This window comes from Heterocephalus glaber, unplaced genomic scaffold (assembly GCF_053883595.1).
Source record: "Heterocephalus glaber isolate CG9 unplaced genomic scaffold, H.glaber_assembly_v1.0 deba00001689, whole genome shotgun sequence".
NCBI classification, from domain to species: Eukaryota; Metazoa; Chordata; class Mammalia; order Rodentia; family Bathyergidae; genus Heterocephalus; species Heterocephalus glaber.
Window position 1 is genome coordinate 2,071,392 of NW_028258414.1, and position 23,641 is coordinate 2,095,032.

Genomic DNA, 23,641 nt, shown 5'->3' on the forward strand with positions numbered 1-23,641 from the left:
AATTTTTATCAATGGCGTGGCTTTCCCTCTTGAAGATATGAGAAAATGACAATTTTAGAAGATATATTTGGAAGAGGAGCTACTCCCATTTCATATACTATGTTTTGTTTTGGTTTTTTTGGTACCAGGGATCGAACTCGGATCCTTGCACTTCCAGGGCAGGCGGCCGAACCACTGAGCTAAATCCCACCCCCTATTTCATATACGATGGAACCAATTTCTTTTTCTTTTAATTCTTTTTTTGGTACATTCTAGGTATACAATACATTTATATTTATCATTGGGTGCTTGTACCTGTACATGATGTATCTTGGTTCTTATTTTTTTCCCCATTACCTGTGCGCCCTTCACCCCCTCCAACCTTCCCTAGATTTCATTTCCATTTTTTTTTCTTTTCTTATACTTTTTCCTTTCCCTTCTTTCCTTTCCCCTTCCCCTCCCACCACCCCTACACCTTTGGACCTTTTCCTATTTCAAATCATTAGTTATTTGTTTTAATCATTTTAATCCTTATTTACACTTTCAGTTTCTCACACTAGAGAAATTATTCAGCATTTACACGTGTGTCCTATTTATTTCACTTAAGAGGCCTCAATATGCATCCATTTAGCTATAATGTCTCTAGTTTCTCATTCTTTATGGCTGAGTAGTACTCCATTTTATAGAAAAACCACATCTTCTTTATCCAGTTCCCGGTTGATGGGCACTTGGGCTGTTTCCAAGCTTCAGCTATTACAAACTGGGCCACTATAAACATGAGTGCACATATATCGCTGTGGTATGATTCTTTTAATTCTTTTGGGAAGATCCCTAGCAAGGGAATAGCTGGGTCAAATGGGACCTCTAGCCCTAGTTCTTGGAGGTATCTCCATACTGATTTCCACAGTGGTTGCACCAGTCTGCACTCCCACCAACAATGGAGAAGGGTTCCTTTCTCCCCACACCTCCACCAGCATTTGTTATTGGTTGATTTCTTGATAGCAGCCATTCTTTCTGGGATGAGGTGGAATCTCAATGTTGTTTTCATCTGCATCTCTCAAATGACCAGTGATGTTGAACATTTTTTCATATATTTATTTGCTGCTTTTACTTCTTTGTCTGAGAAATGTCTATTTATTTCAGATGCCCATTTTTGAATTGGGGGGTCTTTGAATTTGGGGCATCTGATTTTTTTTCAATTCTTCATGTATTCTAGATAGTATATATTCTGATGTACAGCTGCTAAACTTTTTTTTCACACATTGTAGGTTGTCTGTTAGCTCTGTTGGTGGTTTCTCTTGCAGTGCAGAAGCTTTTTAATAAGATGAGATCCCAGTTGTTGATTCTTTGTGCTAGTTCCCGGGGTACTGAGATTTTGTTCATAAAGTCTTTTCCTATGCCAATGTCTTCAAGAGTTCTACCTAACTTATCTTCCAGCAAGGTTAGTGTTTCTGTCTTAATACTTACATCTTTAATCCACTTCAATCTTAGTTTAGTGCATGGTGATAGATATGGGTCTAGTTTTAATCTTTGGCAAGTTGAAATCCAGTTTTTCCAAAACCATTTATTAGATAGGCTATCTTTCCTCCAATGAAGGTAGTTGGCTCCTTTGTCAAAGATGAGGTGGCTGAGTATGTCTGGAGTTGTTTCTGCATCTTCTAATCTATTCCATTGATCCTCAGGTCTGTTTCTTTGCCAGTACCATGCTGTTTTTATCACAGTAGCTTTGTAGTATAGTTTCAAGTTGGGGATTGTGATAACCCCAGCTATGTTTCTGTTGCCTAGAATTGCTTTTGCTATTCTAGGTCTCTTCTGGTTCCAAATGAATTTTTGGAGTGTTTTCTCTAGTTCTGTGAAGTATATTGTTGGAATTTCAATTGACATTGCATTAAATCTACATAGTAGTTTTGAAAGTATGGCCATTTTCACTATATTGGTTCTTCCTACCCAGGAACAAGGGATGTCTTTCCATTTTCTTATATCCTCCTCAATTTCCTTTTTCAGAGTGCTGTAGTTTTCAGCGTAGAGGCCTTTTGCTTCCTTTGTTAGGTTGATTCCTAGATATTTCATTTTTTTAGATGCTGTTGTAAAAGGAATTGTTTCCTGAATTTCTCTCTCAGTGAGTCTGCTATTTATGTATAAGAAGGCTATTGTTTTTTGAGTGTTGACATTATATCCAGCTACTCTACTGAATCTGTCAATTAGGTGGAGAAGTCTTTTGGCAGAGTTTTTTGGGTCTTCTATGTAAAGTATCATATCATCAGCAAATAATGACAGTTTAAGTTCTTCCTTACCTATCTTTATTCCTTTTATTTCTTTCTCTTTTCTAATTGCTGTGGCTAATGTTTCCAGAACTATATTGAACAGGAGTGGTGATAGTGAGCATCCTTGTCTTGCTCCTGATTTTAGCATGAAAATTTTCAGTTTTTGACCATTTAGTATGATGTTGGCTGTTGGTTTTTCATAAATAGCCTTAATCAGGTTGAGATAAAGACTCTCTATTCCAATTTTTTGTAGCGTTTTTATCATGAATGGGTGTTGGATTTTGTCAAATGCCTTTTCTGCATCTATTGAGATGATCATATGGTTTTTGTCCTTGACTCTGTTAATATAGTGTATTACATTTATTGATTTACATATGTTGAACCATCCTTGCATCCCTGGGATAAATCCAACTTGGTCAGGGTGAATGATCTTCTTGATGACCCTCTGTATTCTGTTTGCCAGTATCTTGTTGAGGATTTTTGCATCTATGTTCATTAGGGAGATTGGTCTCTAGTTTTCTTTTTGGGTTGCACCTTTCCCTGGTTTTGGAATCAAAGTAACACTTGCTTCCAGGAATGAATTTGGAAGCCTTGTTTCCCTTTCAATTTCCTTGATGTGTTTAAAGAGTAATGGTGATAGTTCTTCTTTAAATGTCTTATAGAATTCAGCAGTGAACTGGCCTTTTCTTTGTTAATAAATTTTTGATTACATTTTCAATTTCACTCATTGTAATTGGGGTGTTTAGAATTTCTATATCTTCTTCACTTAGCTTTGGCAATTCATATGTATCTAGGAATCTGTCCATTTCTTCTGTGTTTTCCATTTTATTAGAGTACAGGTTCTCAGAGTAGGTATTAATGATCCTCTGGATTTCTGCTGGGTCTGTTGTGACTTCACCTGCTTCGTTCTTAATTGCATGGTTTGAGCCTTTTCTTTCCTTTTTTTTGATAAGGTTGGCTAAAGGTTTATTGATTTTATTTATTCTTTCAAAAAACCAACTCTTTGATTCATTAATTTTTTTGTATCATTCTCTTAGTCTCCATTGCATTGATTTTTGCTCTGATCTTTGTAATTTCATTTCTTATACCAGCTTTGGGTTTATTATGCTCTTCTTTTTCTAGGAGCTTGAGGTTTTTGCATTAGGTTATTTATCTGAGTTCTCTCTGTTTTCCTAATATGGGCATTGACTGCTATAAATTTCCCACATAGAACTGCTTTCACTGTGTCCCATAGATTCCTGTATGTTGTACTGGTATTATCATTTACTTGTAGAAACTGTCTAGTTTCTTCTTTAATTTCCTCTGTGACCCATTGGTTGTTCAGGAGGGGTTATTCAATTTCCAGGTGTTTGTGGGAGTTTGCAGTTTCTCATGTTATTGGTCTCCAATTTTATTGCACTATGGTCTGATGATATACAGGGGATAATTTCAACTCTTTTACATTGACTTAGACATGCCCTATGAGCTAACATGTGGTTTATTTTGGAGAATGACCTGTGTGCAGCCAAAAAGAATGTGTATTCTGATTTTGTGGGGTGGAACGCTCTGTAAATATCTATTAAGTCCATTTGTTCAATAGCTTGGTTCAGTTCTAAAATTTTGTTGTTAATTTTTTATCTAGATGATCTGTCTATTTGTGATAGAGGGGTATTGAAGTCCCCCACTACAATTGTATTAGTGCTTATTTGATTTTTCATGTCCATTAATATTTGTTTTGTATAGTTGGGGGCAGTCATATTTGGTGCATATATATTTAGGATTGTCATCTCTTCCTCTTGGGTTGTTCCCTTCATAAGGATGTAGTGACCATCTTTGTCTCTCTTAATTAGTTTTGGTTTGAAATCTACTTTGTCTGCAAATAAGATTGCTACTCCTGCTTTTTCTGGTGGAACAAATTTCTTCACTCCCAAATTAAACATTTGTTTTTCTCACAGCCAATCACAGAGTTGGTGTGAGGTTGAAATGAACCAATACAAATAAGATTGTGTAGCAGTCTGACCCAGAGAAAGCTCTCATATGTACATTTAGCTTTAAAAAGGCTGAAATCCAATGTGGATATGGATAAGCCCAAAAGAGATATAAATAGGGTCACACTTAAGGAGCTAACGATTCTACTTCATGAACATATCCTAGGGAAAAAAAATCATAGCTGAGAAGATTTATGTGTACAGATGGTCAGCAGAGATTTGTTTGTAACTTTAAACCTGGTTTTATGTAACTTCCTAACAATGAGTTGCTTACCTAAATTTCCAACAGTAATGCAACAAGTAAATTATGCCACTTTTCAAAAACATGATTGTGATCATGTTTGGAGCTACATGAAAACAGACTTGACAGGTGAAGAAGGATATAAAACCATTCCTACAATATGATCTCAGTTATAGACATTTGTTATGGCTTGTGTCTAGATGGCCCCCCAAAGCCTCAATGCAGTCACAGGTGGGGCTTTTCAGAGGTGGCTGGATGTAGAGTTCATGATGCTGGGATTACAGTTGTGATGATAGGATTGATTCATGATTCAAGACCAGGATTAAGGCTGCCCCACCCTGGGTGCAAGTGCTACCCACTCTAAGGGTAGGTACCCTGGACAGAATACAAAGGACAGAAAGAACTGACTGTTCTTTCTGCTGCTGTCACTGCTTGTCATTGCTGCTTGCTGCTCCTTCACTGCTTTGCTGCCTTCTGCCTGCCATGGACTGTTTCTCCTCTGCAATGGCCCTCTGGCATGCCATCCTGCCTTGGACCCGTCCAAATATGAACTGAAACCTCTACAAACTGTGAGCCAAATAAATCTTTTCTCCTCTAACTTTGGGTGTTGGGTAGTTTGTCTCAACAACAAGAAAAGTAACCGAGACAGCACTCCAAAGAAACATGCACAGAACAACTACCTCCAAAAGAAAAGATTGGAAGGAAATATCCAAAATGTTAGTTGTGTTTTTCTACATAAGAAGATTCTTTACTCATTTCAGCATTTTCTAAATTGCAATGAGAGTGTGTTAAGTCTACAAGTAGAAAAACAAAATATAAAACAGTTGAGAGTCTATTCCAATACCACAATTTTTTTAAAGGATGAGGTGGCCAGGGGCAATGGGTGGAAGACCATTCCATTCTGAGGCACAGTCCTCAGTAGCTGGGGACCCATCTGACAGAAAGAGGGGAGGAACAGAAGCTCCAAGCTTTCCAGCTTGAGCAATAACATGGATGAACCACGGTGTAATGATCCCCACTGGGAAATGGAGAAAGAAGGAAAGGCAAGGGCGGGTTGGGAAGAAGGAGAATGGTTTCCGCTGAGTCTGCAGCACCTAGAGACACCCAGGGAAAGTTGGAGCTGAAGCCGGTGAGGTAAGTGCAGGGTGAGGCTTGGGGAGGAAGCTGCCGGGAAGGCCTGGGTGTGGGCCCAGCAGTGAGCCCTCATGGTTGTGGACCTGGCTGAGGAGCCCCATGTGTTTGGCAGGTTCCAGGAAGGGGATATTCAGACTGTGTTCCTATGGAGGCTCGGACACTTGGGCTCTGGGTCTTTCTGCCTCCTGTCCCCAATGAGACGGCCTCCCTCAGCCACAGGGACTGCTGCCTGGGAATGGTGAGGACTCTGCGGGATTCGCTGTGACTTGAGTGCTGTTCGTCTTAAAGCTCTCTGATCCACTGTGTGCAGCTTGCTACTGGGTATTTTGTAGGAATATTGTTTAAAACAACAGCCCCTGCCTTAGCCTGGCCAGTTTCAGGGCCAGGAAAGAGCAAGCTCCACAATAGCTCTTCCACTAGCCTCACATTCTCCACTAAATCTTCACTTTCTAGACACCAGAGAGAGCCCCAGGTTCTTTGGTAATTTCTCATGGGTCCGAGCTCCTAAAGAATATTCCCCTTCTAGACTGAACCGTGCCTCTGTGTCACCTGTCGGTATCTCCTGTGTGCTTTACAGCAGCCACAGGCTGGAGCCTCCCAGGGACAGTGACCAGGCCCTCTTTGCCCCAACCAGTACCTGGCCAAGGCACAAAAGAGAAGTCTGCTAAGTGCTTGTGGAGGAAGCCAGTGGATGACACTTATGTATGTCCACTGTACACACTGCTTCCTCACTCATACACGAGTGAAGGCAAGCGACAGTCTGCAGGAGGGGGAGCAGGAACAGCATGCTGAGTCCTGCTGTTTGTGGCCTTTCTGCCTGACAGCTCTTTTCCCATGCGCCCGAGGCACCAGGCCGAGGCATGCTCTCAGAGCTAAATCCAGAGTAAATATGCACAAGGCAGAACTGGTCCTGCTAAGGCAAGGGGGCACATTTTCACAGAAAGAAAGGATTTCACAGATCAAAACTGCATGCTGCTGGTTGCTCCGATCAGTATTTTCACAACACACCCTTACGCAGGTGCTAATTAGGTCCCGGGCATTGTTGGGAGCTCTTTACAAATATCTTATTTAATCCTTGTAGCAACCTCTGGAGACAGGTACTATTGGTATCCCTGTTTTATTTTCATACAGTCCTCTTAGCATCCGAAGCAGCTGTCTTGAAATGAGGAGAGGTGGCACTGAAGAAAGGGAACACAGCTACTATGTTAGGTCCAGCGCACAAATGGCCCAGCCTGAGCATCAGCCTTAACACCACACCACCCGCCAAGCATGTACTGGGCACCTACCACATGCCCAGCACGGTCCTTCTAGAATTCACCGCCCATGGGGGAAACACACACCTAAACAAATACATTCCCAGCCTGTGTGACTCGTGTGTGAGGACTAGGGACATGGTACAAGCTAGCAGAGAGTCACCGGCTGGGCTTTCTGGAGGGTGTGAGTCTGCTCTGTTAACAGAAGGTCCAAGCTCAAGGTGCCACGCCAGAGATGGGGTCCAAAGCTGCATGGTGCTCATGCTAAGGGCTTTGGGGGCACTACTGTAGCCGGAGAAGGAAGAGACGGGAAGGGTTAGGGGTAAGGGATAAGGTGGTGACCTCCGCTGCAATAGCAGGAAGTTCAGAGTCACTGAGGCTTCTGTTGGGGAAAGATCATTTAATCAGATGTGTGCTCAAGGATGGAAAAACCCAGAGACCAGTCAGGGAGCTGCTTCAAGCACCAAACATGGAACAGTGGGTGTGGAAACAAGAGTGCTAAAGTGCAGGGGTATTTAGGAGCACTAGGCTTTGGACTGATTGGAACACTGGCACAAAAGTGCAAGGTGGCAGCTGCCTTCTGACACAGACTCCCAGGGGTCAGAGTCCCCCAAGAATGTGCAGCAGGGCTGGGGCTGGTCTCTGGGGTGAGGACAATCTCAGCGGTGATGGGCTTGGGAAAGCCCCACCGGGCAGCCGAGATTGTCTGCATTCCCTCAGGTTCTCGCTCACATTGCCTTTGAATAAAACACAACATGTTTCATTCTGTGCTCACAGTGAAAACTCATTGCCCTTTGCTGGGAGGTAATAACCTTTTGAATTAGTAACCTTTGGGTAGGAAAATTGGCTTCATGAATACCTCCCCTCCCACTCCATGGGCCCATCATCTCTCAGCCCTGCTGTCCTCTGAAACCAAAAGCCTGGGACTTATTATTTGAGAAGCCTGGATGATTTTATGCTCAGAAAGAATGATCGGGGTCTATAGAAATTGGGCAGAATGGAGTCACTGGCCAAAATGTTGGTGCGGCCGTGTGTCTGGCCACTGAGGGAGGTGAGAGGTTCCGACCTGTGCCCTTGAGAGTTGGTATCACCCACCTTACACGGGCCCCACAGAAAAGGCCCCCCCTCAAGGGCTCTGAGAGGATAATCATGTGTCCTTCTCTACTGACAAGCTCCTGAGTAGCCACCCGGCACCCTGAGTCCCCGTGTCCTGGGATTCCTGGCCCATCTCCTGCCTCCTGGTGGCCACAGGCTTTGCCAAGTCTCACGGGTGCTCACGATGTTTCCTGGGCCCAGGAAGCCCCCCCCACACACACACACAGAGGCCACGGTACCCTTCCAGGCCAGAGCAGCACCATTCCCCGAAAAGCCCCTCCAGCCATCCCCTCCATCCAGCGGAATCCTTCACCCGCCTGGCGATCACCCCACAGTGCCCCTGCCATGCACTCGGGCCTTAACATGCGGCCTGCCCTGAGAACACTGGGTCCTGCATAGTGTCGTCTGACTAAGATGCTTTCCCTAACACTGAGAGGAAGGCCTGGGTTCGGATCCTGACTCCACCACTCACTATCAGCGTGGCTGGGGGAGAGCCTCACCCCTCCTACGTTCCTCAAAGTGCCGTCCCTGATTTTATATTGCAGAGCCGGTGGGGAGAAGACCTCAAGCCGTCGAAACAGAGAAAGCACTGCAGAAAACAGTGACCAGATTTCTCCTCTTCCCGGCAGAGCGCAGCCCGGGCTGTGAGATCGGGTGGCACCGGCCGGGCTCGCTGCAGGAGTGCGGCTTCAACTCCTCCCGGCCGCTAGTGCTCATCGTCCACGGGTGGTCGGTAGGCAGGCTCCGGGCTCTTCTCTTCTCTCGGCCTCCACGGTGCCTTTCCCTTCATAGCGGGCTGCACTGTTAACAAAGCCTCCTGTCTGCGGGCGCTTCCGGTTTCCCCAATGCTGCCCGCGCCTTATCTCAGTGGCTTTCTCCCCCGCGCAGGAGTCAGAGCAGGGAGAGCAGTGAGCTCACGTTCCAGGCAAAATGAGGCTGGAGGTCACACGGCTCCCCTCCCCGGGGCAGGAGGGGACACAGTCCACGCAGTGGGCGGCTCCTGCCGATCCTGCAGGGGCTGGGAAACCTGAGGCACGGACTCCCCGTGAAATGTCCTGTCAGCAAGGGTTAAAGTCAGCTGCAAATAACAGACACCCGGATTCACAGTGGTTCCAGGAAAACAGGCTTGTTTCCATTTCACTCAATATTCCAGAGACCTAAAGCAACACTGACCAGACAGCTTTGGTCAACAAGGCTCCAGTCCTCCTGGCCCTCATTTTCACATTGCAAAATAGCAGCTAGGGAGCTTGCCATCACATCTTTATTCCAGGCAACACAATATAGTTTGGAAGCCAGATGTCACCTGCACCTGAAGGCATCTGGTAGACATTTGGTAACTGGGATGACCACGGGCCATTACCACAGCAACCCAGTCTCACCTCCCGAGATCTCGTCTCCCATCTCCACCCAGGAGACCTGCCCTTTTACGATTCTGCCCTCTCTGCTGCTGCTCTTTCTCCTGTACTTCCCTAGACCCCAGGGCCGCGGATCTCCTGTGCGTCCTCATTCTCTTGCTAAACTGGGTCTTCTCCTCCAACTCTGCTCTCCCCGGGAGGATTCAGGACGCCCTGCAGACCGGCACCCGCTCGAGGTGCCCAGGGACAGCCCTCCAGAGGCCACGCAGGAGGACCCTGGGACAGAGGGGTCCCCTCTGGGGACCTGATTTTTAGATTTTCCCCTTGCTGCAGGCTCACAAAGTTCCTGTGCAGGGCAAAGTTAGACTGCGCTCCTCTGGTCCAGACATTTTTGGGGTTTTCCAAACCCACAGGTGGACGGCGTGCTGGAGAGCTGGGTGCATCAGCTGGTGGCCGCGCTGAGGACCCAGCCAGTGAACGTGGGGCTGGCGGACTGGCTGCCCCTGGCCCACAACCACTACGCCATCTCCGTGCGCAGCGCCCGCCTTGTGGGGCAGGAGGTGGCCGCCGTACTGCGCTGGCTGGAGGTGAGGCCCCTCCCCGGCCCAGGGGGCAACGCGGGCTGAGGCCACGGGCAGGGGCGTCAGGTGCTGAGCTCCACCACGCCCCTGCCACACCCTGAAGCCAGGGAGGCCGGGCGGAAGAGCCGCCCCTTCCGCAGGGTGTCAGTGTCACGGGCGCACGGGGTCCCAGGGGCTGCCCCGCCCCGGGAGACCCAGCCCCCAAGAGGACAGAGAGACCAGCTCCCCTTGGAGCAGGAGCAGAACTGGCCAGGGCCCCCCAACCCGCCCATCCCGTTGCTCTCTTCCAGGAGTCCGAGGACTTTTCCCGGAGCAACGTCCACCTGGTGGGCTACAGCCTGGGCGCCCACGTCTCAGGATTCGCCGGCAGCTCCATAGGCGGGAAGCACAAGATCGGGAGGATTACAGGTAGCGGTGCCTGGCGGCCCACACACGCCCCCTGCCCGGTCCGAGGCCCAGCCTTCGGTGGCCTTCCCCAACCCGGGCCCTTCCCGGATGCCTGGCGCTCCTGGGAGGACTCGTAACCGCGCCAGAAGAACCCTGGCCAATTGTGCCAAGTGCAGCGTCACTCCCGCCCCTCTCCTCGCGTGATCGACCCCCAGGCCGACCCAGAGCAGACTGTGTGCACAGTAGACCTGCTGTCAGTTTTGCAGCGAGAAAGTCCTGTTTCTAATCTATACTTTAAAGGCCCAGTGTGGATGAACTCAGGAGGGCAGAATCCAGGCTCCAGGGTGCCTCGGTTTCCACCTTGATGAAGCCCTGGGGGCTTACTCTGGAGCCCACTCAAGTTGAGGAGGAAGCTCAGCAGCAAAACCCGCGGCAGAGCCTGCACCCACTCGGGAACAGCTGGGTGTGTGCCAGGCCCTTCCTCCCGGGCATCCTGAGATCAACCTCACCCCACACTGCCTGAACTGGGACCCACTGACACCTGCAGCCATGGGGCCCCCGGGGAGAAGCCAGGCCCTTCCCCGCCAGGAGGCCTCAGAGTGCTTCGACTTCTCCTGCCATCCCCTTCCTGCAGCTCTAGACTTCAAAATCACAAGCTTTTCCCCACTTTACACACACACCATGGCCTCCTGTGTCTTGGGGCCTTAGTATGTGGCGTCCCCTGTGCCCACCACCAATGCACCCGGCCCTAGCCCACCTACCAAACTCCTATTCATCCCTCAATACCCAGCAAGCTAAACAAAAAACATTTAAGGTGAAAAATGGAGCTGTCATGACTTTGCTGTCAAAGAAGAACTTTTTTAAAAATTATACTAAATAATGGGTTAAGTGAGAGCATTTTAAAAAAATTATTACCTTCTATTACCATCCATTTTAAAAACGACAACATGAGATCAACATGTGATATGTACCATATTTCCCTAAAAAGAAAACCAAGTCTTATATAAATTTTTCCTGCAAAAGATGCATTGGGCTTATTTTCAGGGGATTTTCTTTTTCATGTACAGCAATCTACATTTATTCATTTACCTATGTGCAACAATCTAGATTTGTTCATGTACAAAATCTACATTTACTCAAATACAGTCCTGCCATCTTCCTCTGGAACATCGTCATATCCCTCCACACCCCTAATTCCGGCCTGAATTTCTTGCAACTCCATTTCCTGTAGAACCATTGGCCCCAATGTCTCACATCCAGCAGTAGAGCTCTCCTTAAACGAGCACTTCCGGTCCATGGAGCCTGCTCATAGTGCATCATTCCAGCGCACAAGGTAGTGAATCACGAAGATTCCCATTGGACCCAACCACGTCCGTTCGTTACCAAGTGCACAAGTTACCCATGCATTGTCTGTACGCTGATTAGTCATTTGGAAATAAGTTCATCTGTTCACATAGACATTTACCCCTCGTCCAAAGGTACCCGCTTGGGTATTTACAAATACTCTACTTAGTTACAATTTATAGTATCATTTATTTTAAGTATTAATGTCAAAAATGTTATTTATATATAATAATATATTATTATCTTATAATTCAATACACCGGTCCTGTGTAGCAAGGGTCATACTAAAGGTGTCCGTCTGGCTGAGGATCTTAGCTGGGTTTAAGTTGGGGGTAGGGCTTCTGTTACCAGCATCCTGAAAAGTCCTACTATGGCTTGTTTCTGATTAGGTCTTATTTTGAGGGAAATGCAGTATATGCACCAATTCCCCATGATGAATGTAATTGTTGTGTATCACAAACACATACTAATAAAGGACAGGCGGAGGCAGACATTGAAACCAAGCAAGCACATCACTTCCTTATCCTCTCTCGTTCTGGTGGGTGAGCAGAATGGCCTGGCCGTGGCTTTTGCCCTTGGGTGCTCACCACCCGACCTAGCCAGCCGGGGCGCCTCCTGCCTCCCGCAACACATCGGCCACTTGTGACCAGTGCTTCAGGCAGCCCTGTCTGCTCGCCGCGTCTTCCCCCAGGACAGTGGCTGTTCTGGACACCCCAGTGAAATGACAGCAGTGCACCAGAAGAGCCTGCGTGTTGAGGGAAGTGACTGAGAAGATGACAGCAAATAAATTCTTTCTTTGATGGGTAGCTTAGAACTATGGAGAATGAGCACATTGGGGTTTTTTTCTATGCAAATGGATGCTCCTGTAAGTAGCTTGACAGGTACTTAAAATTGATTTGCTTAAATAAATCAAGCATTCCCCCATAACCTTCTTTCTACCGTTAGATCATCTCTATAACCTCTTCCCCCCCTAGATAATGCCCAGCCTGTGTTTAATTTTCAGCACCATGAATTACTGCGGTTTTACTGTAAAACGGTTATGGCCAGGTTTTCCAGAGAGAGATTCGGCCCTGCGTTTCTCTTCTTCCTCCAAGCTCATGAATGTGTAAAGATATCAAACATCTAAGAGCTCCTTTCTCCTGCCCTCCCCTTGCTCCGCCTAACCTTACCTCGCCTTCCCACTAGGGCTGGACGCTGCCAGTCCTTTGTTCGAGGGGACGTCCCCCAGTGAACGCCTCTCTCCAGAAGATGCCGTGTTTGTGGACGCCATCCATACCTTCACCCGGGAGCACATGGGCCTGAGTGTGGGCATCAAACAGCCCATTGCACACTACGACTTCTATCCCAACGGGGGCACCTTCCAGCCTGGCTGCCACTTCCTGGACCTCTACAAACACTTCGCCCAGCATGGCTTAAACGGTGAGGAGGAGGCAAGGCCCAGAGCGCCAGCCACTGTGCGCCCACCCCCAGGGTCAGGGAGCCAGGGCATCCATGGAAGCTTTGGAACCTGGGCAAGGGTGGGCTTGGGTGACCAAGCTCACTCAGCAGGCAGGGCTGGCGGTCCCCAGGGAGGCCACTCCTCAGGCCACCGTCCAGAGTCGCAATTTCTTAGCCTGTCCAGTCCAGAGTACCCTAAAGGGCTCTCCGGAGTGCCAGGCCTTCTGGCAGTCGAGTCGTGGTGGTGGTGGTTGTCTCTTCTCTGAAAGTTTGGTGCTTAGAGGCCCTCAGTTCTGAGCCACATGTAGATCTGCTTTCATAGGGCCTGGCTTCTCCATCCTTGACTCACAAGAATGAAACTAATCCTTCATGTGATGCCCCCTGAGCCACGATGCCACTTCTCTCAAATCCCCAAATCTGGAATATTAACATGCACATCAGTAACACCCACGGGATTAAAGGAGGAAACAAACAACAGCAGCAGGACCTTCCGAGGGCATTTACAAAACTTCCTTCCAGTGTAAAATATGCTGGCTCTGGAGCCTTCCCACCCCTCCTCCACAGCGGGAAGACATCACCACCCCACCTCCCCAACATCAGAGTGACCTTCCAAGTCCCAGCCCCCACCTCTGCCCCACCCTGCCAGCCTGCTAGGAACACCCTTAGCCCGGCTTTCATCCCCCTGGGTCACCACCTCCCCAGTCCAGGCAGTTCCCACAAGCCCTCCTCCCAGACCACTACTTCCTGCCTGGCTAAACTTCAAAGTGATCCAACCCAGTCTATGCATTCAGCTGGCCCAACTTCCTGGTGGGAGTCAGGGAATCTCAGTTTTCTTTGCCCCTGTGTTTCTGTGTCCCCACCCTGGTGCAGTTCTCCCAGTCACGCCTGACCAGTCACAGCTTCCCGCCCTCCCCACTCCTAGCTGGGTGAGCTCCAGAGCCAGTGAGTACCTTTGAGGCCCTGTGGGCAGGGACACTCAGGGAGTGGGGGAGCAGAGGACCCCAGGAAGAATGAAAGGTCAAAGGTCATGATAGATAAACCTAGTAAGTTTGTTTGTTTGGGTTGGGCCTGTTCCGGCCTGGCAAGTGGGGCCTGACCTGAATCCAACCCCTGTGACCTGAGGGGCACAATGGCCAGGTCGGGAACGCGGAAGGTGCTGTGGCCAGGCCACCGCCGGGGCCCACGAGCACCTCACTGATCGAGCTTTATTGAGGAAAGAACTTTAACCAGGCGTGGTGGTGCATGCTTGTAATCCCAGCACTCTGGGAGACTGAGACAGGAGGATCCCAAGTTCAAGCCCAGTCTGGGAAATTTAAGGAAGCCCCTGTCTCAAAATAAAAAACTAAAAAAGGGCTGGGGTTGTAGCTCAGTGGAGCCCTGGGCTCCATCCTCAGTACTGCAAAAAAGAAAAGAGAGAAGAGGCGTCCCACACAGTCTACTCCCACCAACTCCCCCCGCTTCCTCAGCACTTGGCCACTCTTCACACTTGAAAAATAGCCCTGGGATGATTTTACTGCCCCGCTTTGTTAAATAATTCCACCTTTCTTAGTGCTGCGGGGCACCTATGGAAATACCCGCTGAACCACACCGCACCGTCCCAGAGGGGTCCTCGAAGCCTGCCATGCCTGAGGCTTTACCCTGACGCTAGCTGGCCCAGCGGGAGGACGTCTTTAGTTTTCCACCAGTGATGAACCTTAGCAATACCACCCACTCCCATGTGCCACCACCACCCCTCTGGGGGCTGACACGACCCTCTGAGCTGAGGCCACCTGGGGTCAGGGTGACACCGTCCTCCTACGCTGTGTTCCAGCCATTCCCCAGACCATAAAGTGTGCCCATGAGCGGTCCGTGCACCTCTTCATTGACTCCCTGCTGCACGAGGACATGCGGAGCACCGGCTACCAGTGCAGCAACATGGGCAGCTTCAGCCAGGGCCTGTGCCTGAACTGCAAGAAGGGCCGCTGCAACTCGCTGGGCTACCACGCGCGCCAGGAGCTTCGGGGCAAAAGCAAGAGCCTTTACCTGGTGACCCGCGCCCAGGCCCCCTTCAGAGGTGAGTGCCAAGTGGCCCCTCCATACCCATTGGCAGTTTCAGCTCTGCAGGACCTAGCAGCCACAGTGCCAACCTTCTTGTCCCAAGAATGGGCCACTCCCTCGCCAAGGGCTGGAAGAAGAGGCCTTAGTAATTTCTGGAACAGTCCTTGGGTTGGCCTTTGTGTTCATTGCCGTGGCCCCCTAGAATATCAGATGCAGAAGGTCCCCACAGGTGCCACCCCACTGTCATTGTCCAGCAACCTGGACAATCTCCAAATGCAGACTAGAACCCAGATCTCCCATGTGAGTTCCAGGCCTCAAGGAAAACAGGGCTCCTGTTGAGGTTTGCAGCTCTTCCCTTCAAACTCTAGGGTCTGACTCCACTGATCTTGCAGGATATCACTGTCACACAGAGGCCTTGGCCTCCGCCTTTCCAAGCCAGATCCTTAAGCTCAGCCAGAAAGCGAGCCTCTGCAAGTGCTGTGTTGGACAGGCTGTAGCAGGGAAGCATGCATGGAAGCTAAATCCCCCTGGAGGAGATAGGCCAACATCTATTGCCATTAAGATATCTACCTAATCCTTTGAACAGCTCAGGGGTGATTCTGGATCTTAGCCTCCCCTGACCCCCTCCCACCTGGCCAGGGCCGGTGGACTCTGGTGATGAGTTGTTCTCTGAGCACCCACAGACACTGGAGCTGGGGAGCATGCATGGGGCCATTGGCCCTCTCTGCACTTGCTGGTGTTTTATACACATTGTAGACACCTTGGACCCCTGGGCATCCCCAGCAGTGCAGCAAGGTGGGGAGCACTGGTCATTCCCTGGTTTTAGAGAGGAGGAAGCAGGACTCTGTTGGCATCCACAGCCTCACAGCCTGTGTTGGAGGAGGCCTGGGGTAGGGCCGACTCCAGTCTGGGGCACCTTTGTTTATCCCTATCCTGAGATCTGACTCCCAGGACACCTGTGTTTATCTGAACTCTAGGGCCGGGAATTTAGCTCAGTGGTTCCAGCACCTGCCTTGCAAGCACAAGGTCCCGAGTTCGATCCCCAGTACCAAAACAAAAAAGACCTATCTGAACTCTAGTGAGCAGCCGAGCATCCCTGATGTGAGCCACACAAGCCCAAAGCAAGTGACAAAGGCGTGCAGGCAGCAGACAGGTGCCATGGCATCTGGGAAGCAGCTGGCAAAAGTTCATGTCTGTCCTCCCTGAGGGGCCAGCATCCCCTCCCTGTCTGTCCAGTAGGGCTGGAGGGCCAGCCGAAGGAGCAGCAAGGGGATTTGAAGGCCTCTGGTCTCGGGAGCTCGCTCACCACAGGCTCCCAAGTAGCAACTCCTCGGTTAACCAGCTCCTCTTCTGGATGGTGGTGTCACCTGCAGAGACAAGGCTTGCTGATAATCACATTCACTAGGCCTCTTTTCGAAGTCGTGGAGGGTCAGCACAGCACGGCACTGTCCGGCCTCCATTGTCCCCAAGAGGCTCCTGATTCTGCTTCAGCCCCTCCAGTGAGCAGTCCTTATCTGCCCCACCTAACTTCCCTCTGCAGGGAGCGGTGACCCTATGGTCACCCAAGAGCTGCTCAGGGGCGCTGCCATCTGCAGAGTGCTCTGCTGTCCTCTGTGGTGCTGCCAGCCATAGTGGCTGTTCTGTTCTAAATTTAAATGCTATAAATTAAAGGAAACCAAAAAAGCCAGTTTCTTAGTCATGTGAGACACCTCTCACTGGCTCAGATAAGTGGCTGCTGCATCAGAGAACACAGCAATAAACCATTTCCGTTCTCATAGAAGGTTCTACCGATGGTTCGGGTGTGAAACCTTTAATTCCGACCCGGAACTCCCTACCGTGGTGGCCACAGTCATCTCTGTGGCTCCAAACCTCTTTCGGTGGCCACCTCTGGCGTTTTGATGAATATGTGCAGGCCCTTGAAAGAGCAGGCGCGCCCAGCTCTTTCATCCCCAGCAGCTACAGTGCACCCCCTCCGCAGTCAGCTAATTGCACTGTACAGCTCTGTACAGGGTCTGGCCGGGCAAGATAAACATCACCTCCTGGTTACAGTTTCACAGTGATGACTAATTTAGCCTGCATTCCTCTGGCTTCCAAGATATTTTGAGGAAACTATCAAAGGATCTATTTTCTACAACCATACGCCAGAACCTGGGTAAACACTGCTATAGCAGTTGCTAAAGAGGATTGAGAAGTCGGGCCCCGGATTTAGCTCAGCGGTTTCGCTGCCTGCTGCGCAAGCACAAGGACCGGAGTTCGATCCCTGGTACCAAAAAAAAAAGTGAGAAGCAGGCTCCGAGGAAGGGAAAGGAGGCAGTGGATGGCCCACGTCTGTTCTCAACAGCTCAGAGCCTGTGTGAAGGGAGGGCAGACAAGGAGACTCAGTCCTGCCTAGCCAATGCCTGGACTAAGCCACCCTCAGAGCAGTGGGACCAGGTAACGGGGAACGGAGGTGGCACTGAGGGGGGCTCACCTGGGCTAGGTGTGCGGCACCCTCTGCCTAAGAAGGAGAGATGGAGACCGGAGACAGAAATGGAGATGCTAAATCTTCCCACAAATCCGTGGGCATTCGGAGAGGCTGAGTCCTCCTCCCAGGGTCGCAGCTTTGTGAGTGGCCAGCACACGGCTCGGTCCCAGCCAGGTGGGATTCACAGCCTTGTGCCTTCACCCCAGGCAGAGTGACCTGGTGTGCCCTCCTGCCACACTCACACTCCCCCTGGGCTCCCCTCACCTGCACCCCCTCTGGCTCCTGTCGCTTGCTCCATGAGATGACAGCCACGCTGCGGCTGTAACTAGAGGAGTTCATCTGGCTTCAGCTCCTCTCGGCTACTTCTCTACAGGTTTGCGCTGATTTTGTTCCCGAATAACTAGCGAGAGAACACAGGCTTGGGAAGGGGATGCGGAGCGTCAGTGAGCTTGGCCTTACTACCAGCCGCTCCTGTGGCCTTGACCTGGTGGCAAAACCTCAGCAAGGGGATGGGGATGAACCACCAAACACGGGACCGCCCGTGAGTCTTCCAGCTTCCTGTCCGTGCAGCCTGGAGGGGTTCACACTTACACAGCTGCTCCCCAAGGACCTCACAGATGGGGAACCTGAGCTCCAGCGTGGTCGTGAAGGCTGTTACACTCCAATACAGTCGCCAGAACAGACACGGGAGCGCACACATACACACACCGCATAAATCACGCATCCCTTCTCCTCCCCTGTGACTGCATCCGCCCTGAGAAGCTTCACTCGGACCCACAGCCTTGGGCCCCATGCTTCCAGGGCCCCATGCTTCCAGGGCCCCCAGCTTCGAGGAGTTTCACACCGGGAACCGAGTCCTAGGTGCTTGGGGAGAACACACACGATCTCATCCCTGCAGTCCCAGGACCGAAGCCCCCAGGGGTCACGAGAGCGTCGGATCTCCCAGAGCCAATATCTACTGAATCTGAATCATCTTTTCTGTGAGGGAGAAAAAACCAGAGCATTCTCCTTTTATAAATTCCGCGATGCACACAGGGGTGCCACGTGAAAAGAAATCTAATTTTTCCTTTATTAAAAGGCTCTGGGCACTAAGGATCAGAATCTGGGGGTTTTCCCCTTACAGAGATCTCAGGAGGCCGCACGGCCCTGCTCGGGTGTCCAGGGTCAGCAGGTGCTCTCCTGCCTTTCTCTTTCAGCCCTGAAGGAATTTCTCCTGCCAGAGGTCTGGCCTGTGCCGGACTCGGACTCGTCTCTGCCATCACAGGATCAAAAGCATTTTGCCCAAATCATTTTCAATACCCTAATTAAACATGCCCTGAGGTAACGTGAGCAAAACACTCACACCTTTCCCTGAATCTTTCCCATAGCATTGTTGGGGATTGAGGGGGGGCGGTGTCAGTGAGACACAGTAAGGTCATTGTTTTAAAAGAAATAAAAAAATAAAAATAAAAAGAAATAAAAGAAATGTGCTCACACAAATCCAAATAACACATCATTAGTTCTCAGTATGAGAGCCCTTTGCACATTGAGAAATTCATTTCATTTCAAGATTTCTCTGGAAAACTAACTGTCCCCACACAGTAACAATCTGGATTACCCTGAGCTCAGGAGCACACTCGCTCGGGCTCCTCGAAGACACCTTCGAAGGTGATTTCCTGCCTGGGTCCACTGCAGTGACACTGCAGGGCCTGGGCAGTGCTCTGTCAGACCATGGGGATCGTGGAGAGCTGACCCCAGGTTTTCAGGCGTATCTTCCTCCAGAATTGAGGAACCCAGCATCTCCAACACAGAAATTCAACTCTTCCAACTCACAGTTTTTTAAAAGGGGGAAGACAAAAGGGCATCTCCGTTTGGGGGACATGGAACATTTGTCCCCACAAAGGGCCAGACGAGCCAGAGGCAGGGACGCTGGGATGGACTTCAAGGCTCGACCAGGCAAGTTTTCTTGGCGGCTTCCATGGAGCAAGTTTGACCTCAGCTTTCCTCCAGGGCCGAGTGCTGGCCATTTTCTTTGAAAGGATAGACTCAGCTTGCAAGACCCAAACACCGGGAACCTGCCAGGAACTCAGACAGAAACCTGTGTTCAAATTCCGCCCCCGTTCTAACCAGCTGGGTAACTATAGCTCTCCAAACGTCAGGTTTCTTTATTCCTTTATCACAGGAATTCCTTCCTGTAATTCATCAAGATCATTAGCACCAGATCAGACCCGGACTCTGAAGAAAACAGCACTCCATTTGCCAGGGCAGCAGGAGAGAGAAGGAGTGGGCTGCTCCTTGCAGATGGAGGTGGCAGTAAGGAAACCCACAGGACTCTGGCTGCACCCCAAATCTAACAGCTGGATGGAAGGAGCAAGAACTGGTTCGGGACAACTGAGCACAGAGAAGGCAGGAGGTGCTATTGCTAATCATGGGGTGCAGCTGCTGCTCAGCCCCCAGTGCAGGATGAGGCAGAGGAAAGACACTTGCTTCTCTCCTGCACCCCGATCTCCAGCTAGGGCCTCTCCAGGGGCCAAACCCAACCAGAAGCCATTTGGCAAGGAAGCCCAGGGCTTGGAGCTGGGCAGAGAAGTGCAGAATAGCGTTAGAACATAACCTGATGCATACTGGGATCTCATCTATCAGCCTTCCTGTCCACACCGGGGTCTGTGATACAGCTTGTGTCCCGTGTGGTTCCCCACACCAAGTGCCCACCACTACCCCTTGGGTGCCCAGAGAGCACTGTGCCCTTGCAGAGATATGAGCCACTGAGGTGACCCCAAGTCTGCTGACAGGGTGTCACATGTGGACGCCGATGCCTGGGAGATGAGGCAGAAGGTGACCGAGTCTCACAAGCAGCTGTCCCTCCCAGTCGCAGGCCCCGCAAGGCCATGGCACTGCGGCTTCTAGTCCTTACTGGTTTCTTTTGTTTGCTTTGAAAGCTTTTTCTTTTTCTATTCTAATTAAACATTGCTTATTGTAGAAAACATGGATCGTGCAGAAAAGCATGAAGATGAGAGTAAAATTGCCTCTCTGCTCACCAGAGCTAAGCACTGCCGGTATTTCTATGAACTCCCCACTTCGCGTTCTGTTTTGTAGAGTTGATCTCACACTAGATACGCAATCTCATATTCTGCTGGGGTTTTTTTTTTTTCTTTTTCACTTCTTTCATAACCATTGGAATAGCTCCAAAAATACCTTTTCATGGCTTCCTAAGAATAAATCACTCGGTTGGGAATATGAACTCAGATTCAGCAGAGTGGCTTGTGATTGAAACTGTTGCCAATTAGTAGCTGCAAGACAAGAGGGACTCGGCTGACCCTCAGCTTCCTCTGTAAAACAATGTCAGAGGGAAGACGCAGCAAGCATCTTGGAAAGTTTGTAGAGCTCTTGTGGAGAAATGAGAGTAATCATGTAAAGCAGTTCAGGCTCTGTGACCCAGGAAAGCATTAAATGGTAGTTGACAGAGACAAGACTGCAATGGAGAGTATTCTCTCTCGCCCTGCCTTCAACTTACAGAGGAGCGTCCTGGCCAAATTCGGGGAATACTCCAAAAACCTGCACACACCAGACACGCTATACTCCAGTTTTACCACTTTTTCTTTTTTCTGCAGTGCTGGGGATTGAAGGCAGGACCTACAGATGCTAAGCAAGCACTCTGTCTCTGAGCTACAGCCCAGCCCCTGTCATTGCTACATTATAAACACAATGTAAGTCCCATGTAGATGCTTAGGATAGACAGAGAAGGAGAATGAAGATAAAAAGCATTCAGAATCCCACTGTGGGAGTGGTGTTGTTGACCTTTTGGTATCTATCCATCCCAACTTTCCCCCTGCATTTTAAAATTTCAAAATATGTGAGATTTTAAAACTAAGAAGGCCTGCTTAACCTCCCCATCTCTGCCTCCCCACCCCAATAGTTTACCATTACCAGTTCAAGATCCAGTTCACCAACCAAATTGAGAAACCAATAGAGCCGATCTTTACCATGTCACTGGTTGGAACCAAGGAGGAGATGCAGCAGGTCCCAGTCACACTGTGAGTACGAGAGCCACCAGGTTTGTCTTCCGCATGGGGCAGGCACGAGTCACTCTTCGCTGCCCGTAACGGCTGCCCCAGACACCTGTGTGAGGGAACATCCACCAAGCCCCGGTCCCTTGCATCCCTGTGTGCCGGGCCTCCTGTGTGACAGAGAGGGGCCATGCAGGACGAAGACTGACAGGGCAGATGTGGGAGTTGGTGTCCACAGGAAGTCGCCAACACCTTTCCATTGTGCTCTGGAAACCACAGCCAGACCTCAGCCTGTATCATTCAGCTTGGACACATGTCCCTTTTCAGTAAGCCCGTATCTGCTGGCCCTCCTGCCTGTCCTCTCCGTCACACACCTGTGCACAGTGCCACCAGCTGCCTCACCCTGTGGCTCCCAGACTCTCCGGGAGGTGACATGGCCCTTTGCCACCTGGGATGGTCCTGAGCTTCCCGAAGACTGCACATGGGTCTCTGGCCATCGCACTGATTGGCTCACTCAGGAACCCCGCTGTCACCCATCTGCACCCTAAATCCATGTTCTCAGTGCTGGAAAGGGGAGTTCAGCCCCTCTGCCAGTGTTGGGGTGTTTTACTGTCTTGAAGATTAGAGAGGAAAGCTGTTAATGAGGCTTCGCTGTCTGCATTGAGATCCTGCTCTAACAAATACATCCTTTTTCTATGTGGTTTTTCTATTATTGTTAGGCTTTGTTGCTGTGGTAGACATTGATATGGGGGAGCAGAACTGAGGAGAAGAAGGCTGGGGTCTCCCATGGGTAGGAGAGCTCCCAACGCCATTGCCCAAGGCCCCTGTCTCCTTGGGGGCTTCTTCCCAATAGCTGGGAAGAAACAGCCCAAAATGAAGAATGCTCACTAGATTCACGACCAACCCTTTTTTATTCTTTTTTCAATTTTTCATTTCTATTGCTACATGCTTGCAGTATATAAAGATTGTGCAGCTTTCCCAGTCCTGCCTTTCCCATCCGGCCACACATACTGCCATCTCTGTGAATAGGCTGCGGAACACCAGTTTGCAAAATTTGGCAAAATATACCATCCCAAGTCACTCAGGCAGCCTAACACATCCTGAATCTGCGACAGCATCACTTTGGCATTACAACGAAACTAAATCAGCTGTCTGGTTTCCTTTGTGTCTTCCAGGGGCGAAAGAATCACTAGTAATAAAACGTACTCATTCCTTGTCACCCTGGGGCCGGATATTGGCGAGCTGGTCCTGATCAAGCTCAAGTGGGAGCACAGCGCCATGTGGACCAACGTCTGGAACACGATGCAGGCCATCATCCCCTGGGGTGGAGAGTCTCGCTCCTCCAGCCTCGTGCTGAAGACCATCCGAGCCAAGGCCGGGGAGACACAGCAAAGGTGACCAGCACCTGCCTGGGCCAGGCAGTGTGACAACTCCTTGCTCTAACTCACTGCAGGAAGAGGGCAGGAGGCTGCCTCAGGGTTGGAGTGTAGACACGAAGAAAGGGGCAGTGCCTGTCCCAGGCTCCCACAGCCACAGATGGAGGATGAGGATTTGCACCCCATCTTCTAATTCTAATTCCCACTGCCTGGGGCTAACAGCCACCTCCCTCAGCAGCCCGGGCTTCTCCAACAGCTGATCTTCAGGTGGAGACCCTGCAGCTCTGCGGAGCTGCTAGAAGATGCAGCATCTCTCATTTGTTGTTTACCAGAGAAACACTTCTAACAGATTCCCATCTCAATTCACCTCTCCCTGTGGTCGCACTTTTCCAATCTTAGATGTCAAAGCACCTCTGGAAGCTTATGAAGTATGAAAGATTCTTAGACCCACCCTGCACAGCATCCAGCTGTCTGTGCTCTTGGGCAGGGAGCAGGGTGCATTTTTAAAATCAGAGCCCTGAGAAATTCCGATGTGGACCCATTGAGAAATGCAGTGCCTTGGAGTTTATCAACTCCCCTGACCCCCCAAGTCCCTAGGGACAAGAAGGGATTGATGGGGAGTGGCAGGGGGCTTCAGCTGCTGCTACAGTCATCATGACAGTGAGCAGGGATGCCCAGCACATTTTGCCATGGCAACTATGCTTTTCTCTAGTTTTGTTCCCTCTTCTGCGGGTCAATTCT

At 49.9% G+C, this 23,641-nt stretch overlaps 1 protein-coding gene across 1 annotated transcript in view; it reads left to right on the forward strand.

Annotated features, from left to right (window-relative positions):
* Lipc (lipase C, hepatic type) overlaps positions 1–23,641 on the forward strand; it is a 125,977-nt gene that overhangs the window by 98,862 nt on the left and 3,474 nt on the right. The window contains exons 3-9 of the mRNA XM_004855734.4: positions 8,479–8,666; positions 9,702–9,875; positions 10,160–10,277; positions 12,786–13,019; positions 14,848–15,090; positions 21,434–21,551; positions 22,700–22,918. Of these exons, the coding sequence (XP_004855791.2) occupies positions 8,479–8,666; positions 9,702–9,875; positions 10,160–10,277; positions 12,786–13,019; positions 14,848–15,090; positions 21,434–21,551; positions 22,700–22,918 (1,294 nt within the window). The remainder of the gene's footprint in view (positions 1–8,478; positions 8,667–9,701; positions 9,876–10,159; positions 10,278–12,785; positions 13,020–14,847; positions 15,091–21,433; positions 21,552–22,699; positions 22,919–23,641) is intronic.